This window comes from Carcharodon carcharias, chromosome 32 (assembly GCF_017639515.1).
Source record: "Carcharodon carcharias isolate sCarCar2 chromosome 32, sCarCar2.pri, whole genome shotgun sequence".
NCBI lineage: Eukaryota > Metazoa > Chordata > Chondrichthyes > Lamniformes > Lamnidae > Carcharodon > Carcharodon carcharias.
In genome coordinates this window covers 1,194,998-1,207,539 of record NC_054498.1, presented here as the reverse complement: position 1 = coordinate 1,207,539, position 12,542 = coordinate 1,194,998, and the positions used below count along the sequence as shown (strand labels likewise).

The window sequence follows — 12,542 nt, the reverse complement described above, 5'->3', positions numbered from 1 at the left end:
AAGATGAAAAGCTTTGGCAACTTGTCTCTTTTCTCAGCAATGTTTATATATTGCTCTAGTGGTGCAATCGGTTAACGTGCAGTACTTATACAAAAGTGCAGTTGGTGAGCTTTGTCTCACCCAGAGAACAGATTTTCTATGTCAGTGATTTTTCCACAGGGTGATATTTTGCGTCAAGTGCAGCTGCATGACTTACTGTTGCTGGCTAATTTACTGCTAAGAGGGAGCTAAGTGCATAAGTATCTCCTTCCAGTACACAGCCTCTGCATCACTGAGAGCCCATGTAGTGCCTCCCACAGCAATACACAGCAAGTGTGCACGCTACAGCCCTAAACTGAACTGCAGGGAATCCTGATGGGAGTTTAGCCTTCAGAGATGTGATACACAGGGCTATCAGTGTGTGGACATGGTGCATTAACCAGGTCCCAGCTATGGATCAAATAGTGCCCACTGCCATGGGTCCTGCTCAGGAAAGTCAATGGCACTGCAGTGGAGTTCTACAGGCAGCTGGAGATCCCCTTCACCAAGCACCTTCTGGCAACTCCTGCAACTGTGGGCTTCAGCCTTCCGCTGGATTTGTCTATGAAGTCAAGAGGGAAATGCAGATGTTGGGCAAGTCTGTGATTCCAAATCTAGGCTACGCAGCCAAAAGACAAATGGAGAGGATACATCAGCTCTTCAGCTTGTTCAGGCATTATAAGTTAAGCAGATGTTCTCATCTGACCTCACCGAAGTTCTGAAGTTGCAGTCCCATCATCTCTCACAGATGGAACGATGCCAATTAACTATTTATATGCTTAAACTGTAGAAGAGTTTTGGATTCCCTTTTATGTTGGTTGCCTGTCTCTTCTCACACTCCCAGCTTTGCTGCTCTTATTTTTTTCACTTCCCCTCTGAACTTTCTATATTCAGCCAGGTTCTCACATATTATCAATCTGACATTCGAACAAGGAGCAGTAGACCATTCAGCCCCTTGAGCCTGCTCCGTCATTTAATAAGGTCATGGCTGATTTGTTAGTAGCCTGAAATCTGCATCCCTCTACTGCCGATAACCTATCACCCCCACATTCTTTCTGCTGCTTCATTTTACTGTCCATCTCTTTCCTCCTCCAGGGAACATTGGCTTTGTTTTACCTCTCCCTGTCTTGGAAATGTATTTCAACTGTGCCCAAACTACCCCTCTTTAAAGGCAGCTCATTGTTCAAATACAGTTCTGCCTGCCAAACTTTCTTCCAATTTACTTGTGCCAAATTCATTCTCACTCCATTGAAATTGGCCCTCACCCAATTATTTTTATTGATCTTCAAACATTCCAGCTGAGGATGGGTGCTCAGGAATTAAATCAATGAGATGTATGTTAGCTGATTTGAGACACTGACATGGACACTGCAATGTGATTCCTTTGAAGACTCACTTAAAAAAGAAACAAAAATAGTTCCAAACATCCAAGAGTATCCATTCTTTATACAAATGCCACTTCAGGCTCTTACCTTACTGGAATAGCTTTAGGTATTGCGTGGATGTTATTTGCCTGATATTTAGGTCTGTGGTCAGACGGCTTGGGGAATGTGTCAGTGCCACTGTCGAAGTCTGGAGGCTGGGGAGAGCTGTGTGCTTTTGGCAGTGGCTCCGGCTTGGGTTGTATCTGAGGTTCACTTGGCAGGAGGTTGTGATCAAATTTTGGGCTCTCAAACTTGCGTTCAAAAGGCCGTGCGGCACTTGTGTATGGCTTTGGGGTGAAGCGATTGTATGCTGTGGCTGCCTGCTTCTGAGGCTGCTCCATTCCATTGACAGGGGCTCTTTCAGGAACTGGGAAACTTTTCTGGGGATAAAAATTTGAATGAACTGTTTCATCTCGAGCAGTGAGCCTGAAAGCTTGAGGTTTGCTTTGAGGAGGAAGTTCCGGCTTTGACTGTAGAATGCTGGGTATATCCCGTGGTACTGAACTCACTGAAAAGAAGGGGAAAAGAAGCACAATAAGGATTTAGTTAACTTCTCCTCAGTTCATAATGCATCATAGAATGAAAAAAGCACAGGAGGAAGCCAATCAGTCTATCATGCCTGTGCCAGCATGTCAGGAAAGTGCCAACTCTCTCTCTTCCCCTTCCCCAGGGTAGAGTCAGGCAAGTGCTGACGCTCTCTCTACTGTACAGGACCAGCCTTTCAAGCAGATCATGGATGTGCCAGTTTCTCATATGTGGACCTGAACAGTAATAGACCACAAGCTATTCAACCATCAGTTCATCACAGCCCAGTCTGAACCTAACTCCACCTTAGGTCCATATGCAGTCACTTTCTGCTGGAGCCAACTGTAGCCTAATTGATATCATCAACCTCAGAGCTGGAAGAACACCATTGCCCTTCAATATGCTTTTAAGCATTAGAAAGGTTCTATTTACTATTGATAAAATACATTTCAAAGCATGGTTAACATTCAAATTAGCTGCAGGTACAATTGTCTTACACAGAAAATCTGATAATAAGAAAAAATGAATTTGAACAGCAGGTCTGTAAACAGTTTGAACTTGCTCCTCCTGCTTGTGTCTATTACTGATGGCAGGAACAACAAAGGAAAATATTTAACAACACCTAAACTGGATTTAAAATAAATTTCTTTAGAAAAAAGCAGAGCTCAAAGCTTCCACTTGAAACATGAAACTAACTTTGAGGTTTATAAATTTGTGTATCACATCCACGGAGGGAGCAGAACCTGAGTTTTGGTAGATGTGAACCCCATGTAATGATCTGATCTCAGTGCAGTCTGGGATGGAAACAAGAGGTTTCACCTATGAGAGAAAGCATAAAACAGATGGCGTGTTGGCCAGACTTTTCCTCTGCATTTCTTAGTTGCTGGTCATACAACATTGACAGGGCTTCAGTGGGAAAAGCACACACATAATTTAATCAGTGCGCTAAGCAAGGATTTTGCATTCAAAACAATCTCTGATCAGAGCCTGAGATTGCCACAAATACCCCTGTTACATTAAAAGGGGCAAGGGGAAGTACTACAATAGAATTCTATCGTGGCTCAGAGGGTCATGCAGCCCCAATCCAGGAATTGGGTCCATAATCCAGGATAACGCTCCAGTACAATAACAAGGGAGTGCTGCACTGCTGGAGGTGCTAACTTTCTGAAAGACATTAAACTGAGGCTCTGCCTGCCCCTCCAAAAATCCGAAAGCATTCAAAGTTCCTAGTGTCCTGGACCAATATTTATTCACCAAAACAGAATAAATGGTCATTTATGCCAATGCCCATTATATATGATACATTTTTTTTTCTACACTGTTGTGCTTAAAAAACAAATCCTTTCCTACAATACAGGAACAGAAGACTAACTAGATGGTTTGAACATAATTGCTCTCCATTTTAATTTTGGGTGCGCTGAATTCTGCAGATGTGTGCCATGTTTCAAAGGTTATAAGCAGATTCACTCAACATCAGATAGGCAATTATTTCCTAAATTGGTATCTCAAAGCATAGAAAAAGTACACTCAATGCACTTGGGAGAGAAACAGGATTACCTTCAGTCGGTGAAAGCTTGGGATGCACTGGTAGGGACACCGAAGAGTTCAAACTGGGTTGAAGAGGTGGCCCATAACGTGACTGAAGGCTGGACAGTTGGGATGTAGAGTCATATTTCTTCTCAGTGATGGTAGGTTTGACCGCATGATCAAAATTTGCTGCTGTGCTCCTGTAAACAATATCATCATTCTTAACAAAGTACATTTCTACATTGACTTGCTTTGACTTAATCTTTCAGTCTTCCCTAGACTCAGGGGAGGTGCCAGAGGACTGGAGAATTGCAAACATTACGTCCTTGTTTAAATAAGGTTGAAAAGGATAAGCCCAGCAAGTACAGACCAGTCAGTTTAACAGCAGTGGCGGGAAAGCTTCTGGAAACAATTATTCAGGATAGAATTAATAGTCACATGGAAAAATGTGGCTTGATTAAGAAGAAACAGCATTCATTTCTTAAAGGTAAATCATGTTTAACTAACTTGTTGGAATTTTTTTGAAGAGGTAACAGCGAGGGTTGATGAGGGTAATGCTGTTGATGTGGTGTACATGGACTTCCAAAAGGCATTCAATAGTGCTGCACAACAGACTTGAGAAAAATTACAGCTCATGGAATAAAAAGGACATGGATACAAAATTGGCTGAATAATAGGAAACAGCGAGTAATGGTTAATGGAGATTTTTTGGGCTGGAGAAGGTTTGCAGTGAAGTTCCCCAGGGGTGGGTAATAGGACCCTTGCTTTTCCTGACATATTAATGATCTAGATCTTGGTGTGCAGAGGACAATTTCAAAGTTTGTGGATGATACAAAACTCTGAAGCATTGTAAACTGTGAGGAGGACGGTGTAGAACTTCAAAAAGACACAAACAAGTTGGTGAAATGAGCAGATAGGTGGCAGATGAACTTCAATGTAGACAAGTGTGAGGTGATTCCATGTTCTTCCTACTAAAAAGACACACAATATAAAATAAGGGGTACAACTCTAAAGGGCGTGCAGGAGCAGAGGGACCTGGGTGTATATGTGTTTAAGTCATTAAAGGTGGCAGGACAGGTGGAGAGAGCATTTAATAAAGGATACAATATCCTAGGCTTTATCAATGGGGGCAAAGAATACAAGAGCAAGGAGGTTATGCTGAACTTGTATAGGATACTAGTTAGACCTCAGGTGGAGTACTGTGTACAGTTCTGGGCGCCGCACTTTAGGAAGGATGTGAACATATTGGAAAGAGTACAGAAGATGTTTACATAAATGGTTCCTGGGATGAGAAACTTCAGTTATGAAGACAGATTGGAGAAGTTGGGACTTGTACTCCTTGGAGTGGAGTGGCTAAGGGGAGATTTGATAAAGGTGTTCAAAATCACGCAGGAGCTGGACAGAGTAGATAGGGAGAAGCTGTTCCCTCTTGTAAAAGGATTGAGAATGAGGGGGCACAAATTTCAAGTGATTTGCAAAAGAAGCAAATGTGATGTGAGAAAACGCTTTCACAGAGTGAGTGGTTCAGGTCTGGAATGCACTGCCTGGAAATGTGGTGGAGGCAGGTTCAATCAAGGCATTCGAGAGGGCATTAGATGATTATTTGAATAAAAACAATGTGCAGGGTTGCGGGGAAAAGGCAGGAGAATGGCATTTGGTGAACAGATGCAGACACGATGGGCTGAATGGCCTCCTTCTACACCGTAACAATTCTGTGATTTGTAACTACAAGCAGAAATAATAAAAATAATATGGGTGTTAACATCACAAACATGCTTTTTCTCAAATCCAGCAACATAGTGCAGTTCACCCAACCTGCAATTGAAGGTCCACTCGTGATTGCTGCAAAAATCCGTGGCTAATAAAGGAAGTTAAAGAGTGTATAAGGTTAAAAGAAAAGGTCTATAAAGTTGCCAGAAATAGTAGCAAGCTTGAGGTTTGGGAGGATTTCAGGATACAGCAAAGGAGGACCAAGAAACTGATAAAGAAAGGGAGAATGGAATATGAATGTAAACTAACATAAAATGCAACAAAGAACCATAAAAGCTTCTATAGGTACATTAAAAGGAAATGTTTGGCGAAGTCAAATGTGGGGCCATCGTAGGCAGAGTCAGGACAATTTAGAATGGGGAATAGAGAAATGGCAGCTAATAGGGAATTGCTAAATGATGACTTTGTGTCTGTCTTCACTGAGGAAGAAACAAGAAATCTCCCAGAATTAGAGATCCAAGGGACTAGGGAGAATGAGGAATTGAAGGAAAGTATTGGAGAAATTAATGGGACTGAAGGTTGATAAGTCCCCGGGACCTGATATTCTATATCCCATTGGTGATCATCTTCCAAAATTCTATGGATTCTGGAACAGCTCCTGCAGATTGGAAGCTGGCAAATGTCACCCTACTGTTAAAGAAGGGAGGGAGACAGAAAACAGGGAACTATAGATCTGTTAGCCTTACATCAGTGGTAGGGAAAATGCTAGAATTTATTCTATAGAATGTGATAAATGGATACTTGGATAATAATGATCTGAGTGAGCATATGATAAATGGATACTTGGATAATAATGATCTGAGTGAGCATAGTCAACATGGAATAATGAATGGGAAATCACGTTTGGCGAAACTGGGAGATTTTTGAGGATGTTACAAACAGAATTGATAAAGGGGAGTTGGTGGGTGTAGTTTACTTGGATTTTCAGAAGGCTTTTCATACCCAAATCCCCTATAGGAGGTTGGTTAGCAAAAAATTAAAGCACCTGGGTCAGGAGGTAATATACTGGCATGGATTAAGAATTGGCTAACAGGCAGAAAACAGAATAGGAATAAATAGGTCATTCTCATGATGACAGACTGTGACTAGTGGGGTACCGCAAGGATCAATATTTGGGCCCCAGCTGCTCACAATATACATCAATGATTTGGACGTGGGGACCAAATATAATATTTTCAAGTTCACGGATGACCCAAAGGTATGTGGGAATTCTGTGTTAAGAAGAAGATGCAAAATGGCTTCAAGGGGATTTGGACAGACTTAGTGAGTGGGCAGGAACATGGCAGATGGAATATAATGTGGAAAAATGTGAGGTTATCCACTTTGGTAGGAGGAACAGATGTGCAGAGTATCTCTTAAATGTTAAGAGATTAGAAAGTGTAGATGTACAAAGGAACCTCGACAATAAGTCACTGAAGGCTAAAATGCAGGTACTGCAAGCAATTAGGAAGGCTAATGGTATGTTAACCTTTATTGGAAGAGGATGAGAGTACAGGAGTAGTGAAATCTTGCTTCAATTGTCTAGAACCTTGGTTAGACCACACCTGGAGTAGCGTGTGTAGTTTTGGCCCCCTTGCCTTAGGAAGGACATTACTGCCATAGAGGGAGTGCAACAAAAGTTCACCAGACTTGTCCCCAGATGGCGGGACTGTCATATGAAAAGAGATTTGAAAAACTGGGCTTGTCTTCTCTAGGAGTTTCAAAGAATGAGAGGTGATCTCATTGAAACCTACAAAATACTTAAAGGAATAGACAGGATAGATGCAGGTAAGATGTTTCCCCTGGTTGAGGAGTCTAGAACCAGGGGACAAAATTTTAAAATAAGGGGGAAGCCACTTAGGACTGAGATGAGGAGAATTGTTTTTACTCAGAGAATTGTGAATCTTTGGAATTCTCCACCCCAGAGGGCTGTGGAAACTCACTGAGTATGCTTAAAGTAGAAATTGACAGATTTCTAAATACCACTGATGTAAAGGGATATGGGGGACAGTGTGGGAAAAAGGCACTGAAGTGGATGATCAGCTACAATCGTATTGAATGGCGGAGCACTCAAAGGGCTGAATGGCCTACTCCTGTTCCTATACTACTTAATTAACAATGGGACGCTTGAGACAAGTATAAGAAGTATCAGGAACAATTGAAGTTTATAATTTCCCAATACAATGTCAGCCTATATCTCGTCTAATGAGATTTGACTTCACATTAGTGAGAATATCACAGCATATTTGAAGTTCAGAAGGAGAAATGATGCAACCTTTTATTTCTTAAAGTGCAATGTTGTGAATCAACCATACTTAACCAGTCTTTTGGCAAATAGAGCTCATTTTGAAACAGACTTAATTGTTAACTTATACAACACAGGATAACCTTCAAAGTTTCATTGAGTTTCATTGCTGCTAATTTGGATTTTTGTCTTTTACCCCTCCAAATGCAAACAGGGCTGCCAGAAGTTCAATTCACACAAATCAAGCTCTCAGGGGTGGCCATGAACCTTACAATTTCAGGTTTCTCCTCACACTTTCACAATTAGCGTGCAAGCCAAGAACCGTGTACATGGCATGAGGTCTATGTAGTTCAAATAAAAATCAAGAAATAAAGATACCTGCAGTTCTGATCGTCAAACTGTGGCACTACACATCATTAGAAGATACCTGGCCCACACTGCTTGGAAATCAGCAGCAGCACTCAAAAGAAAATTGTTAATTAAAAAGCACAGCAGACTAAGGTGCTCTGGTAAAAGAATAGTTCTGTCATTTGATCAATGAAAAAGCATCTGGGGCAGGATTTGTGAGTGAGAGGTCCCCTTCATCTTTATTCTCTACTGACTGACTGTGGTTTAATTAGTGATTACCTTCTCATCAGCCAGAGCTTGCCTGCTTTAACCACTGATACAATTAGATACAATTCCTTCACAGCTGTGTTTAATTATGATCCTTTGTTACAGCTTTAGTCTTGCCTTAATACATAAAATATTTCTGATCTGCAGCATCCTGGATAATTCCAATGACAAAGTAGGCAAAAAAATCTTATTGACCTATTCAAAATATCTGCTAAGTTGTGCACAACAGTAGTTTGGGCTGAAACAAAAACAGAAAATGCTGGAAAAATTCAGTAGATCTTCAGGTCATACAGACTCAAAATATTAATTGTTTCTCTCTCCACAGATGCTGCTAGGCCTGCTGAGTTTTTCTAGCTTTTCCTGTTTTTGTTTCAGGTTTCCAGCATCTGCAGTATTTTGCTTTTACCTTAATCTGGGCTGCTCCATCCTTGGGCAATCTCCCTATGAGCATGGACTTCACTATAAGCCCCCTCCCCCACAATACAGAATCCACCGTAGACCCACTCCCCAGAGCACAATCCACTGTCAGCTCCTACCCTAGAGCACAAAATCCAATGTTAAAAAAACTTCTCATCACAGTTGTCAATCAGCATGTTGGAACTAATGTATGTGTGAATAAAATCCATATTACAGCTCTTAAGTGAAAGGCATTTAATGTAAGCGGTCAGTTCAGTACTTCTGGAAAAATCTATCTGACCTTTTCTCTGTGGACCGAGAAAAAGCTTCTTTCAAACTGCCATGGCATTGTTTTTAATCCAAGCCCAGACAAAAATTAACAATTGTCAATAAGTTGTATTGATTATTTTGAATTGGTAGAATACAGGTTAAGAGAAAGGGGAGCCAGGGATCCCTCCCCACTCCCTCCACTGTGCCCAGTTCCCAGCTTTATCCCATCACTCTCACACCTGCTACAGCACCCACCATCTCTCCTCCTCCACCAACCCCACTGTAGCATCCGGTTTCCCCCACAAACTCCCTGCCTCATGCTCTGCAGCTCCAGGCTCTCCCCTCCCCACTTTCTGCAGCACTTGATTCCTTCCTTCCTTTGGAAGGTGACAGATGCAATGTCCTTGAATGCAGGTAAGAAGATTTCGGGAATACCTTCACATGCTGCATGAGTCTCCAGTACAGCAGCCAGTATAGCAGCAAGTTGAATTTTCAGCAAAGAAAGAGGTTTCTTTCTGCCATACCCCAATTTTGTTGAACAAATAGCCAACTCCCAGCTGTCACCGCAATATTTACATGCAGTATATTTGATAGCTCCTAAATTCTCCTTTCAAAAGATCCAAGGTCACAATTTCAATACATTGTCTGTATAGTGGAGTATAGGGACAGCTCAGGCTGTTAGGCAACTAAAGAATTTTCATACCTACTGTACATCTTAGAACAAAGGACACTGCAGAGGACAGAACTAACCCAGCAATGATGCTTACATGACTAAAATAAAAAAAACTTAAAAAGGAGAGTTAAGAATTAACTTCACACAACAACACAAAATGCAGGTTCAGTAAATTTGTTCCTGGGATGAGAGGGTTGTCCTTTGATGAAACGCTGAGTAAGTTGAGCTTATATTTTCTGAAGTTGAGAATGAAAGATGATCTCATTGAAACATGCAAGATTCTGAAGGGGCTTGACAGGGTGGACACAGAGATTATGTTCCCTGGCTGGGGAATCTAGAACATAATGGCACAGCCTCAGGATAAAGGATCAATCACACAGAACTGAGTTAAGGAGAAATTTCTTCACTTGGGTTGTGAACCTTTGGAATTCTCTACCCCAGAGGGTTGTGGATACTCCATTGTTGCGTATATTCAAGACTGAGATTGATAGAGTTTTAATTTCTTGGGGAATTAAGGAGTCTGGGGATTGGGATAGGAAATTGAAATTGAAGTAAAAGATCAGTTATGATCATATTGAATGGTGGAGCAGGCTTCAGGGGCCAAATGATCTACTCCTATTTCTTATGCTCGAATATTCTTATGGATGTTTCCTGAGTGAGATCATTGGTGGGTTGCTGGATAAGAGGCAATTTTGTTCAATGGGCTATCGCTGTTAAAAGCTGAGGCTACGTTGGGCCCAAGCAGCTAGCCAGCAGTGAGAAATTGCATTACTGCATTGCCCTAGTCTTCTGCATTCCCCAAGAAATCAAAAAACAAATTTACTGAACCTATGCTACACTTCCTCCAAGGCAAGTTTATTTTTCCTTATGTATAGGTACCAAAACTGCTTACATTACTCCAGGTTGCTATCAGCAAAGCCCTGTACAAGTATGGCAGGATTTCCTATTCTTGTACTCCAATCCCCTTGCAATAAAAACCAATGTACCATGTGCATGTCAAATTGCTTCCTGTACATGCATGGCAGCTTTGTATTCCATATACGAGTACACCCAAGATCCTCTGAACATCAACATTTAAAAAGTTCTTGCGTTTTAGAAATATTATTTTCTATTCTTACTATCAAAGTGAAAAACCTCACACTTCTCCACACTATACTTCATCTGCCATCTTGTTGTCTGCTCACTTAACCTGCTTATATTTCTTTGCAGCTTTTTTGTGTCCTCTTCATGGTTATATTGTCATCTAACTTTATATTGTCAGCAAACTTAGACAGAGAAATCAACAGTAATGTATCCAAGTCGTTAATATAGATTGTAAATAGCTGAGGCCTAAACACTTACAGCCTGTCAACTTCAAAATGCCCTGCTAATCTACTCTCTGCTTTCTTGTCCATTAACTAATCTTCCATCCATACGAATTTAAGACATTCAACTCCATTAGCCCTTACCTTTTGTATTAGCCTTTCGTGTGGCACCTTATCACATAGCCCCAGATGACCATAGGCTGACTCTCATTAGAGAGACACAACTGGTGGTGAGTTTAACCTGAGGGTCACCACACCTCAGGCGAGGGGCAAGGTTGAGAAGGCAGGGATGACCTTCATGGGTGACCTCAGCCGATACGGCAATTGAACCCATGCTGCTGTTGTCACTCTGCATCACAAACCAGCCATCCAGCCAACTGAACTAACCAACCCCCTAAACCCAAGTATTCTACAAGTACTGCTTCCCCTTGATCTACCCCATTTGTTATAGCCTCAAAAAAACTCAATAAATTTTTCAAACCATGACTAGCATGTATACCCAAGAACAAGCTTCTGAAAGGGCAGTGTATTCTGCAAACAAATGGCTTTGAGCAAATCATCAGTTTTATTCACAAGTTTTGAGTCATGAATGAGATAAATTCTATTCTTGGAAAGAATGATTGATTCTCCCTTTATGCCACTGTGATACACTGATTTTTTTTTTAAATGGTCGCATCAGATTTATTTGAAGGGACTTGAATATTTCCTAAGCTTTTCTGATGGTCAGTGGGTTCAGAAGCAGGAGGAAATCTAGTCCAATTTTGGGACTGGGCTGAGATAGTAGCTCTCAGCTGGGGCACATGAAGGAGCAGACACCTCTTTCAGAGCTGCACTACTAAGTATTAAAGGTTGAATCAGTGCCAAAAGGCTCCTAACCACTGAGAAAAAAAAAGCATCTCTCCAGTCAGTTGCAATTTAATATATTTATAGTGAGTCACTACACAGTCAATTAGACAAGCACAGATGAACAGAGGAAGCGCTGGAATAGAAGTGGGTAGGAAGGCACCACTCTGCACCTTTGAATAAGCTGCACAGAATTGAGCAAGTAACCTTACCCTCATGAGGGGTAGTCTGAGACTGCATCAAATAAAAGAAATCCAATAGAATCTTGCAACAAGTTGAACCTCTGCTCGTCAAGCCAGCACTTACCTGGGGAGGTATCCAGTGTAGTTGGATTGAAGTACAGGTTCTGATGATTTGGCAGATTCAGGGAAGCTGCTGGCAGGAAGCTGGGTTACTGGCTTCTGCTCCAAGGTTCTGCGGCCAAAATAAGACAGCTGCTTCCTATAATCTTCTTCATCTTCGTCTGCGCTATAGTGATTTATTCGTGGAGCTTCTTCTAGAAGTTTTACCTGAGGTTCAGGGCCTCTGCAGGTCAAGAAATTCAATTACTAAATGAAAACCTAACGGTACAATTGCACTGAATGTTTATTGTTAAGAAAAAATCTTTTTGCATTTATACGTATTCTGTTCTGCATTAAATTTCATCTGCAACTTACTTGTCTGTCCATTCCACAAACCTGTCTAAAGAAGTTCGACACTATCCTCCTCACAGTTCACAATACAACTAAGTTTTGTATTGTCCACAAATTTTGAACTTATGCCCTATATGCCAATGTCTAGGTCATTAATTTACATCAGGAAGAGCAGGGGTCCTAACACCTACCCCGGGGAACTCCACTATAAACCTTCTTTTAGTCCGAAAAACATCCGTTAACTATTCCCTGTTTCCAGTTTCTACTGTCCCTTTTATTTCATGAGTTTGCTCACAAGTCTGATATGCGGTACTTTATCAA

At 41.3% G+C, this 12,542-nt stretch overlaps 1 protein-coding gene across 7 annotated transcripts in view; it reads right to left on the bottom strand.

Annotated features, from left to right (window-relative positions):
• LOC121272117 (tight junction protein ZO-1-like) overlaps nt 1-12,542 on the bottom strand; it is a 162,124-nt gene that overhangs the window by 14,683 nt on the left and 134,899 nt on the right. For all 7 annotated transcript variants that reach the window (XM_041178570.1, XM_041178576.1, XM_041178577.1 and 4 more), the window contains 3 exons: nt 11,896-12,114; nt 3,525-3,694; nt 1,491-1,950 (listed from right to left, as the gene is read on the bottom strand). In XM_041178570.1, coding sequence (XP_041034504.1) covers nt 1,491-1,950; nt 3,525-3,694; nt 11,896-12,114 — 849 coding nt within the window. The remainder of the gene's footprint in view (nt 1-1,490; nt 1,951-3,524; nt 3,695-11,895; nt 12,115-12,542) is intronic.